The sequence below is a fragment of the Coregonus lavaretus genome (assembly GCF_964263955.1).
Source record: "Coregonus lavaretus genome assembly, chromosome: 6".
NCBI classification, from domain to species: domain Eukaryota; kingdom Metazoa; phylum Chordata; class Actinopteri; order Salmoniformes; family Salmonidae; genus Coregonus; species Coregonus lavaretus.
In genome coordinates, this window is record NC_139993.1 from 5,777,912 (window position 1) to 5,790,422 (window position 12,511).

The 12,511-nt window shown below is 48.3% G+C and overlaps 1 protein-coding gene across 1 annotated transcript in view; it reads right to left on the reverse strand.

The window, feature by feature from the left end:
- Positions 1-12,511, reverse strand: part of LOC311130349 (alpha-1,6-mannosylglycoprotein 6-beta-N-acetylglucosaminyltransferase B-like) — a gene marked incomplete at both ends in the record, with an annotated part of 96,347 nt that overhangs the window by 22,626 nt on the left and 61,210 nt on the right. Inside the window, one exon of the mRNA XM_084163073.1 lies at positions 10,865-10,996. Within this exon, the coding sequence (XP_084019199.1) occupies positions 10,865-10,996 (132 nt within the window). The remainder of the gene's footprint in view (positions 1-10,864; positions 10,997-12,511) is intronic.

The window sequence follows — 12,511 nt, forward strand, 5'->3', positions numbered from 1 at the left end:
CAGCGGCATGTGTGTGTGTGCGTATGTGTGCGTAACTTTCCCTTCTAACACTGTGTTCCAGATTCACTGGCTCCATTTCAAAGTAAATAATATTCACTGCGTTAAGACAACAGCCTGCACCGTGGCCACTGTGACTAATACCATGTAATCACTGGGTATTGTTCCGCAACGTTGTTCGGACGTTATTACTGTTTTGTTATTGTGTCAACACGACAGCAAAGCTTGCTAGGCCTATATTCGGAGAGTGTTTACTGTGTGTGTATTCAAGGCGTTGTTGTGATGCTAATTGGCTATTTTCAAGCACATAAACATGATTTATACACATTTCACTGTAGGCATAATATCTTTACCATACTGCACAAGGTGATGCAGGTATTTCTGTGACACAGAGAATTAGATCGTCAGCGATATATCTCGAAGGGAGCGTCTGAAGACGGCACCTCATCTGCACCGGAGTGTCTTAAAAAGTGTCATGCTTATTTGAGCAGCTGTAAATCAAGGGGGCCGCTTTCACAGAGAGAGGGGTGTCATGAAACATTGATGAGAGATGTAACTTTCAGTTCCGCCTCGCTCCCTCCCTCCATCTCTCTCTTTCTCCCTCATCGTCTCCAAAATGGGAGAATTTTCCGGCAACTGATAAGATTACCCTGGAGGTGTGGTGGGATGGAGAGAAGAAGGAGGAGGGAAATGGCTTTGGAGTTACTGGGTGGAATATCTGGTAGCATATCTAGCAGAGGATCAGAGAAGAGACTAATCTTGGTTAAATTGCTGCTTGTAGAGGGAACGGTCCAAAGGGGAAGACAGGGTGGGAGGCTGTCACCCACCACTGTTCCCGTTTATGTTTAAAGCACTGACATAGATAAATATGTGTTCTACATCACAAACCACTGACATAGATAAATATGTGTTCTACATCACAAACCACTGACATAGATAAATATAGTGCAAAAACTATTAAGAACACCTGCTCTTTCCATGACAGACTGACTAGGTGGATCCAGGTGAAAGCTATGATCCCTTATTGATGTCACTTGTTAAATCCACTTCAATCAGTGTAGATGAAGGGGAGGAGACAGGTTAAAGAAGGATGTTTACGCCTTGAGACAATTGAGAAATGGATTGCGTATGTGTGCCATTCAGACGGTAAATGGGCAAGACCAACGATTTAAATGCCTTTGAACGGGGTATGGTAGTAGGTGTCAGGAGCACCGGTTTGAGTGTGTCAAGAACTACAACGCTGCTGGGTTTTTCACACTCAACAGTTTCCTGTATCAAGAATAATCCACCACCCAAAGGAAATACAGCCAACTTGACACAACTGTGGGAAGCATTGGAGTCAACATGTGCCAGCATCCCTGTGGAAAGCTTTCCATGCCACGACGAATTGAGGCTGTTCTGAGGGCAAAAGAGGATGCAACTCAATATTATGAAAGGTGTTCCTAATGTTTTGTACACTCAGTGGACGTTACACTATCTGGGTCAAAAAGGGGAAAAAGGTAACTGTGGTTTGTAAATACTGTGATCAGTGCTCCCAGTAGCTGTTTATGAGGTGAGTAAGTTTGTGAGGTGAGAAATGGCCTGGGTTGCTGAGTAAGTGTGTGTGCTTACGTAACATTGTGTGTGTGTACACGCACGTGTGTTTGTATGCATGTATACCCTTGTAGTCCTCTTCTAGCTCTGCTCTATCAGAGCAGTAAATTCACCATGCGTATGTAAAGGACGTCACACTGCTTGCTTAGCGAGTACCACTTCCTCCCGATTCGACCCATACCTGGCGCGAACTCAGGACCTCTGCCTTGCTAGCACACGTGACCGCCCTCCTGAAGCGTCTTACCAAGCTAGCTGGCCCAAGTGGGGACACTTCAGGCTGAGGAGTAAGTTTCACACATCCCCATGTTCTACACGGACATAGTGATCAATAGCGTAGCCCCCGTTATCAGTTGGGTGTGTGTGATTTAAAGCCGCACACTATCAGCTTTCAGCATCTTTACCAGACCTCTGCCCCATTCCTATCATTGAACCTCCTCTTCCTCCCCTGAACGCACACACACACCCACACCTCCACCTCCCTCCCCCAGGAAATGAGCGTATTGGCTGGCCAGGCATTATTAATGCATCTGGACGTTGGAAGCAATATAAAACTAAAGTAATTAAACAGAGACGGAAGGGCCCAGGAGCTCTGCACTTGATTAATGATATGCCTTTCAGCTGATAGGGCTGATAAAAGGCTCGTATCTCATTCTTGTGCACAAAACCTCTAAGGATTGTGGGAAAAGTACTACATCTGGGGTTAAAGTAGAGGGGAAAATCCAGTGTCTAAAGGCTACTTCATCCTTTAAAGCGTACGAGGCTCCAATAAGGTGTGGACTAGACTGATAAGTTATTAATGTTTGTAGTATAATAGCTTTGTAATATGATGTACCATGCGGAAGAAAGCTCTGGAGAATGTTCTTCTTACAAATCAATACTGAGCTTTATACAGTACATGTCATGTATCATATAGTGAGTACATTTCATAGTGATGTCCATTTCCTGTGTGTTGCAGAGAGATTTATGATGTGAGCTCACATATCGGTTCTCATTAAATAATAATAAGGTTGTTTACCATAGCTACATCTGAATATGTTTAGGACTTACTTTTCAAAACGTTATGATATAAATTACTTTTCGAAACCTCAAATCACACAGCACTCAAAAATGTAGTTGATTTATACACCACAAACCCTCAATTGATCGGGAGAGATTGACATGTGCTGCATTGCCTCACAACACTAAAACTCACATCCGATTAGGGCAGGCAGAAATCAACACGGCTCCATAACCATTGAGCCACTCACTGTCTGGGAGAGCTGCTGCTAGTGCTGACCTCAGCAAACTATTACGACCAGTTGGGCAAAGTTGTTTGGTCACACACGCACGCAAGCACGCACGCACACACACACTCACACACACACACAAACACACACACACACACACACACAGTCTTCTACAACTAACCTTGTGGGGACACACAATTCAGTCCCATTCAAAATCCTATTTTCCCTAACCTTAACCCTAACCCTAACTTTAACCCCAAAACCTAACTTTAACCCTAACCCTAAACCTAACCCTAGCTCCTAACCCTAACCCTAAAACTAACACTAAACCTAAATCTAATTCTAACCTTAACCCTAATCCCCACAAGTATAGTTAAACACGTCCACACACACACACACACACACACACACACACACACACACACACACACACATCCAGAGAGGCTGCTGGGTGGATTTCAGGGTTCACTCACTATGCTCTTGCACTCAAACACACACACACACACACATGCACGTATACATACATATACACACACATACACACACAGAGAGAGCTGCTGGGATAATTTAACTGGAGCATTGGGCCCACTTATCGTGCTCTTACCTCATGCCAAAATGCATACACACACGCACGCATACCAAAACTCTCTCATCCCTCATTCATAATTGGATTTTAAAAATACATGGCATGGGCATCGGCTGTTATCTGGTGCCAGTTTGAGTCAAGAGGCCTGCCACTCTTCCATTTGCACTCTCCCCCTCTCCCTCTATATTTCTTCCCCTCTAACTCGCTCCATCGTTCTCTCAGCGCCTCGCTACGATCGATAGTTAACCTCACAGCAAAACCCAACCAGTACAACAGTAATAATAAGCTGTTGACAGCTGGGCTGGCTTATACTGTATATAGAAGATGGGCTGGTATGGGCGTTGTGCTGTCAATATGCGTTCTAGTTGGTGCTGTTTGTTGCCGAGCAGAAAAGTCCCTGATAGAAACAGGAAAATCTGCCAATGGTGTGTGTCAGATAGACAGTACTGAACATGTGTGTGTGTGTCACGGATTCTGCCGAGGCTGCTCCTCCTCCTTGCTCGGGCAGGTTTCGGCGTTCGTCGTCCCCGGAGTACTAGCTACTGCCGTTCGATGTTATCGGTGTTTGTTTAGTTTTGTCTGTATTGTTTACACCTGTTCGTCATTATGTTAATTGTTTCCCTTATATTTACCCCTGTCTCTCATCTGTACTTTGTGTGTGATTGTTTTCCCCTTCACGGTTGTCTATTTTGTGAGCGGGTTATTTCCTCCCTGCGTGGAGTTATTTTCTGTGTCCTTTTGGATCCTTTTCGTATTAAAAGTACGTATCCGAGAGTTCTGTGTCCTGCGCCTGACTTCGTTTACCGCATCTCACAGACAGTCGTGACAGAATCACACACCTTACTATGGAGTCAGCAGGAGCGACGGCACCGACTGGATCACTCGAGGAGTGCGTCCTACAACAGGAAGCGATGCTCCAAAATCTTGGTGCCGCTATGGATAACGTTATGAACACTTTGGGACGATGGGAGAGAGGAGGTTTGCCCACACCTCCTCCAACGATACCACCACCATCGGCTACTCCTATCGTCTCACATCCGGAGTCCAGTGGGATTCGGCTCTCGCTCCCGAGGGCTTATGATGGCACCGCAGCCGGGTGTCAGGGTTTCCTGCTCCAGGTGGAACTTTACCTGGCAACCATTTACCCGGCACCCTCGGGATACGAGAGCGTGTCCGCCCTCATCTCCTGTCTGTCCGGCAAGGCACTGGAGTGGGCCAACGCAGAGTGGGGAGGGATAGACGCCGCTACTGTGAACTATGCGGAGTTCACCCGCCACTTCAGGGCAGTGTTCGATCATCCACCGGAGGGGAAGGCGGCGGGTGAGCGTCTATTCCACCTCAGACAGGGTAGGAGGAGCGCGCAGGAATTCGCACTGGACTTCCGGACTCTGGCTGCCAATTCGGGATGGAATGAGAGGGCCCTCATCGACCACTACAGATGCAGCCTGAGGGAGGACGTTCGTCGAGAGCTGGCCTGCAGGGACACCAACCTAAGCTTTGATCAGCTGGTGGACATGTCGATTCGCTTGGATACCCTGTTGGCTACCCGCGGACGTCCAGCGCTGGGGCCGTCCATTCCATCCCCCAGCACCTCCGAGCCGAGCCCTATGGAGCTCGGGGGTGCTGGTAGTAGGGAGGCCAGGAAGGAAGCTGTCCCCTGCACCAACTGTGGCCGCCGAGGACACACGGCGGTTCGGTGCTAGGGAGGGTCTCCTCGAATTCGAGGCAGCAGGCAGCGCACTGATGAGTCATTCCCGGTGAGTAAGGCCCCAACTCACCCAGAGCTCTCTGCTGTTCATATGTGTATCCAAGTGATGTTTCCAGAAGTTTCTTCTTACTCCCAGCATAAGGCGCTAGTCGATTCAGGCGCAGCTGGGAATTTTATCGATCACCATTTCTCATATAAGTTAGGGATCCCTATATTACCAGTCGATGTGCCCTTCCCTATCCATGCCCTAGATAGCCGACCTTTGGGGTCGGGATTGACACCAACTACTTCTCAGATAGAGTTCAGTGTGTCAAATCGGAGGGCCTGTTGTCTGGACCTATGGCAGTCTCTATGGGGGTGCCACAGGGTTCAATTCTTGGGCTGACACTTTTCTCCGTGTATATCAATGATGTCGCTCTTGCTGCTGGTGACTCTCAGATCCACCTCTACGCAGACGACACCATTTTGTATACATCTGGCCCTTCATTGGACAATGTGTTAACAAACCTCCAAACGAGCTTCAATGCCATACAACAATCCTTCAGTAGCCTCCAACTGCTCTTAAACACTAGTAAAACTAAATGCATGCTTTTCAATCGAACACTGCTGGCACCCGCCCACCCGACTAGAATCACCACTCTCGACGGGTCTGACCTAGAGTATGTGGACAACTACAAATACCTAGGTGTCTGGTTAGACTGTAAACTCAACTTCCAGACTCACATAAAGAATCTCCAATCCAAAGTTAAATCTAGAATCGGCTTCCTATTTCGCAACAAAGCCTCCTTCACTCATGCTGCCAAACATGCCCTCGTAAAACTGACTATCCTACCGATCCTTGACTTCGGCGATGTCATTTACAAAATAGCCTCCAACACTCTACTCAGCAAATTGGATGTAGTCTATCACAGTGCCATCCGTTTTGTCTCCAAAGCCCCATACACTACCCACCACTGTGACCTGTACGCTCTTGTTGGCTGGTCCTCACTACATGTTCGTCGTCAAACCCACTGGCTCCAGGCCATCTATAAATCACTGCTAGGCAAATCCCCGCCTTATCTTAGCTCATTGGTCACCATAGCAGCACCCACCCGTAGTCTGCGCTCCAGCAGGTATATCTCACTGGTCATTCCCAAAGCCAACACCTCCTTTGGCCGCCATTCCTTCCAGTTCTCTGCTGCCAATGACTGGAACGAATTGCAAAAATCTCTGAAGCTGGAGACTCTTATCTCCCTCAATAACTTTAAGCATCAGTTGTCAGAGCACCTTACCGATCACTGCACCTGTACACAGCCCATCTGAAATTAGCCCACCCAACTACCTCATCCCTATATTGTTATTTATTTTGCTCATTTGCACCCCAGTATCTCTATTTGCACATAATCTCTTGCACATCTAGCATTCCAGTGTTAATACTATTGTAATTATTCTGCACTATAGCCTATTTATTGCCTTACCTCCATAACTTGCTACATTTGCACACACTGTATATATATTTATTGACTTTATGTTTTTTACCCCATATGTAACTCTGTGTTGTTGTTTTATTGCACTACTATGCTTTATCTTGGCCAGGTCACAGTTGTAAATGAGAACCTGTTCTCAACTGGCTTACCTGGTTAAATAAAGGTGAAATAAAAAAAAAAAAAAAAAATTAGGGAGGTCACAGCGCCACTGAAGATGAAAACGCAGAAGGGTCATGAGGAGACTATACAGTTGTATTTAATTGACTCTCCTGCGTTTCCAGTGGTGTTGGGACTTCCCTGGTTAATATCTCATGACCCCAACATTTCATGGCAACATAGGGCTCTCAAGGGATGGTCTGATCAGTGTGTGGGGCGGTGTGTAGGTGTTTCCGTAGGGGCAACGACGGTGGAGAGTCCGAACCAAATGCCCACAATGCACATTCCTCCTGAGTATGCCGATTTGGCAAGCGCCTTCTGTAAGAAGAAGGCGACTCAATTACCACCTCATCGACAGAGGGATTGTGCGATAGACCTCCAGGTTTGCGCGGCGCTCCCTCGCAGCCATGTGTATCCTCTGTCTCAGGAGGAGACGGCTGCTATGGAGACATACGTCGCCGAATCCTTGAGACAGGGATACATACGGCCTTCCACTTCTCCTGCGTCCTCAAGTTTCTTTTTTGTGAAGAAGAAGGATGGGGGTTTACGCCCGTGTATTGATTACCGTGGTCTCAATCAGATCACTATTAAATACAGCTATCCTCTCCCTCTGATTGCTAGTATGACGGAGTCATTACACGGGGCGCGCTTCTTCACAAAATTGGATCTCAGGAGCGCTTACAACCTGGTGCGCATTCGGGAGGGAGATGAGTGGAAAACAGCCTTCAGTACCACCTCGGGTCACTATGAGTACCTCGTCATGCCATACGGTCTAATGAATGCTCCTTCAGTCTTCCAATCATTTGTAGACGAGATTTTCCGGGATTTGCATGGACAGGGGGTAGTGGTGTATATTGATGACATTCTGATATACTCCGCTACACGTACCGAGCATGTGTCCCTGGTATGTCGGGTGCTGGGTAGACTGTTGGAGCAGGATCTGTATGTGAAGGCAGAGAAATGTCTGTTTTTCCAGGAGTCCATCTCCTTCCTGGGACACCGGTTGTCTGCGTCAGGGGTGGAGATGGAGATTGACCGCGTTTCAGCCGTGCGTAATTGGCAGACTCCAACTACAGTAAAGGAGGTGCAGCGGTTTTTGGGTTTCGCCAATTACTACCGGAGGTTTATCCGGGGTTTTGGACAGGTAGCGGCTCCCATTACCTCCCTGCTAAAGGGGGGCCCGGTGCGTTTGCAGTGGTTGGCTGAGGTGGACAGGGCGTTTAGTCATTTGAAGGACCTGTTCACCTCAGCTCCGGTGCTGGCACATCCGGATCCCTCTTTGGCGTTCCAAGTCGAGGTGGATGCGTCCGAGGCGGGGATCGGTGCTATACTGTCTCAGCGCTCGGGCACGCCTCCAAAACTCTGCCCCTGTGCTTTCTATTCTAAGAAGCTCAGTCCGGCGGGGGGCGCAATTATGACGTGGGGGACAGGGAGCTGCTAGCTGTGGTCCAGGCCCTGAAGGTGTGGAGACATTGGCTTGAGGGGGCTAACCACCCTTTTCTCATTCTGACTGACCATCGTAACCTGGAGTACATCCGGGCAGCGAAGAGACTGAACCCTTGTCAGGCTAGGTGGGCCATGTTTCTGGCCCGGTTTGTCTTTAAGATCACGTATAACCCCGGGTCACAGAACGTTAAGGCAGACGCCCTGTCCCGACGATATGACACAGAGGAGAGGTCCATTGAGCCCACTCCCATACTACCGGAGTCTTGTCTCGTGGCACCGGTGGTGTGGGAGGTCGACATGGAAATCGAGCGGGCGTTACGTACCGACCCTTCTCCCCCAGAGTGTCCAGAGGGACGGAGGTACGTGCCGCTCGAGGTCCGTGACCGACTGATTTATTGGGCTCACACGTCACCCTCCTCTGGTCATCCTGGTATTGGTCGGACGGTGCACTGTCTTAGCGGGAAGTACTGGTGGCCCACCTTAGCTAAGGACGTGAGAGTTTACGTTTCTTCCTGCTCGGTGTGCGCCCAGTGTAAGGCGCCTAGACACCTGCCCAGGGGGAAGTTACAACCTCTCCCCGTTCCACAACGGCGATGGTCTCACCTGTTGGTGGATTTTATCACGGACCTTCCCCCCTCCCAGGGGAATACCACGATCTTGGTCGTTGTGGATCGTTTTCTAAGGCCTGCCGTCTCATCCCTATGCCAGGTCTTCCTACAGCCCTACAAACGGCCGAAGCCCTGTTTACTCACGTTTTCCGGCACTACGAGGTGCCTGAGGATATAGTGTCTGATCGGGGTACCCAGTTCACCTCTAGAGTGTGGAGGGCGTTTATGGAACGTTTGGGGGTCTCGATCAGCCTTACCTCGGGTTTTCACCCTGAGAGTAATGGGCAGGTGGAGAGAGTAAACCAAGATGTGGGTAGGTTTCTGAGGTCCTACTGCCAGGACCGGCAGGAGGAGTGGTCGGGGTATATTCCCTGGGCAGAGATAGCCCAAAACTCACTCCGCCACTCCTCCACTAATCTCACTCCTTTCCAGTGTGTGTTGGGCTATCAGCCGGTTCTGGCAACCTGGCATCAGAGCCAGATCGAGGCTCCTGCGGTGGATGAATGGTTTCGGCGCTCGGAAGAGACATGGAACGCTGCGCACGTCCATCTGCAGCGGGCCATCAGACGGCAAAAGGCGAGCGCCGATCGCCACCACAGTGAGGGTCCGGTTTATGCACCAGGAGATCGGGTCTGGCTCTCGACCAGAAACCTGCCCCTTCACCTGCCCTGCCGGAAGCTGGGCCGGCGGTTTGTGGGGCCATTTAAAGTCCTGAGGAGATTGAACGAGGTATGTTATAGGTTACAGCTGCCTGTTAATTATCGCATTAACCCCTCGTTCCATGTGTCTCTCCTCAGGCCGGTGGTAGCTGGTCCACTCCAGGAGAATGAGGTACGAGAGGCCCCTCCGCCCCCACTAGACATCGAAGGGGCTCCGGCATACTCAGTCCGTTCCATCGTGGATTCGAGGCATCGGATGGGGGGTCTGCAGTATCTCGTGGAGTGGGAGAGGTACGGTCCGGAGGAACGGTGCTGGGTCCCTAGGAGGGACATCCTAGATACCTCCCTGTTGACAGAGTTCCACCGGAGTCACCCAACTCGCCCTGCTCCGCGTCCTCCTGGCCGTCCCCGAGGCCGGGGTCGGCGCACGGCTGGGGCCGCGCGTCAAGGGGGGGGTACTGTCACGGATTCTGCCGAGGCTGCTCCTCCTCCTTGCTCAGGCAGGCTTCGGCGTTCGTCGTCCCCGGAGTACTAGCTACTGCCGTTCGATGTTATCGGTGTTTGTTTAGTTTTGTCTGTATTGTTTACACCTGTTCGTCATTATGTTAATTGTTTCCCTTATAATTACCCCTGTCTCTCATCTGTACTTTGTGTGTGATTGTTTTCCCCTTCACGGTTGTCTATTTTGTGAGCGGGTTATTTCCTCCCTGCGTGGAGTTATTTTCTGTGTCCTTTTGGATCCTTTTCGTATTAAAAGTACGTATCCGAGAGTTCTGTGTCCTGCGCCTGACTTCGTTTACCGCATCTCACAGACAGTTGTGACAGTGTGTATCTGTATGTGTCTGTGTCTGTGCCTCTAAACGTGTGTGTCAAATCAAATACATGTTTATTTCTCACATGCGCCGAATACAACAAGTATAGACATCGCCATGAAATGCTTATTTACGAGCCCTTTCCCAACAATGCAGTTAAAAAGTACGAAAAGTACTTGTTTTGTATGTGTATGTGTGTGTGTTTGTGTGTTTCTCGGAATGCATTTATGCGTGTGTGGACTTCAAAAAGAAGACCTGTCATGTAATTCTCAGTGGATGAAGAGAGTGTTTATTGTTACTGCTGTGGTGCTGTCCTTCTGTATTGATGCCTCCCTCTCCCCTTCCATCATAGGAATAGACAGGACTGACAGTCTGGCCTGAGACAGAGAGGTTTTACTGACCTATAAGGGATTAACTAACTGTGTGAGTTACGAGCAGAGACACGTCAGTAGCACTGCAACTAATAAGCAGCCATAATGGACTCATAAACACAGACCGTAAACCTTAGCTATGACAACACACTGACACATGTATATTATACACACTGACATGTACACGCGTATGCACACACACACACACACACACACACACACAGACAGACACTTACTTGTGTCTCTTGAGCGAGAGCCCCATGTGCTGCTTCATCTGCTGCATGCCGTGGTAGTCCGTGTAGATGAGGTCAAAGGGCAGAGGTCCTGTCAGGGGGCAGCTCCCTCTGCCTGGGGGCACCCCGAGAAACCTATGAGACAGAAACACACATAGCAGAGGTTACATGAACTACTGTATGGTTCAAACACACAGAGCAGAGGTTACATGAACTACTGTATAGTTAAAACACACAGAGCAGAGGTTACATTACTGTATGGTTCAAACACACAGAGCAGAGGTTACATGAACTACTGTATGGTTCAAACACACAGAGCAGAGTTTACATTAACTACTGTATGGTTCAAACACAGAGCAGAGGTTACATTAACTACTGTATGGTTCAAACACAGAGCAGAGGTTACATTAACTACTGTATGGTTCAAACACACAGAGCAGAGGTTACATTAACTACTGTATGGTTCAAACACCCATAGCAGAGGTTACATGAACTACTGTATGGTTCAAACACACATAGCAGAGGTTACATGAACTACTGTATGGTTCAAACACAGAGTAGAGGTTACATTAACTACTGTATGGTTCAAACACAGAGCAGAGGTTACATTAACTACTGTATGGTTCAAACACACATAGCAGAGGTTACATGAACTACTGTATGGTTCAAACACACAGAGCAGAGGTTACATGAACTACTGTATAGTTAAAACACACAGAGCAGAGGTTACATGAACTACTGTATGGTTCAAACACACAGAGCAGAGGTTACATGAACTACTGTATGGTTCAAACACACAGAGCAGAGGTTACATTAACTACTGTATGGTTCAAACACACATAGCAGAGGTTACATTAACTACTGTATGGTTCAAACACACAGAGCAGAGGTTACATTAACTACTGTATGGTTCAAACACACAGAGCAGAGGTTACATTAACTACTGTATGGTTCAAACACACAGCACACAGACAGAGCAGAGGTTACATTAACTATGATTTCCATGGATCAGTTGGTTGGAGAAGGTTACGAGATAAAAATGTGTTATTGTCACATACGGATAGGTGCAGTGAAATGTGTTGTTTTACAGGGTCAGCCATAGTAATACGGCGACCCCTGGAGAAAATTAGAGTTAAGTGCCTTGCTCAAGGGCACATCGACCGATCTTTCACCTTGTCAGCTCAGGGATTCGAACCAGCTTTAACCGCAAGGCTACTTGCTGCCCTGTTTGATGCCTGCATGGGGACCTGTTGTATACTTAGAACCAGGTCACCACAACCCTGACCAGGAAACACTGTGCCCTGGACTGTAGGGTCAAAAGTCAATCCTGGTCAGGTCAAAACACCTTTGGTTCTGTACTGCATTCACTGTAAGTAAGTTTGAATAAACCACCATCTCATGAGTGTACTATGACAAGACAAACGTTGAAGCCGCTTGTAAGCCACCGAGCAATAGAGAAACACAATAAAACATCAATCAAACAACTAGATAATTGATGATGAGGGTGAAGCACTGTTCACTAGTGTGATCCAAACTGTATGAGTAGCAGATGGTTAGAACAGTGAGTGGGAAACAGCATCAAAAAAGAGCGAGATCTACACATCAAACGGTCAAAGGGGCACCGACCGGGGAGAAATGTGTCCGTTTCAG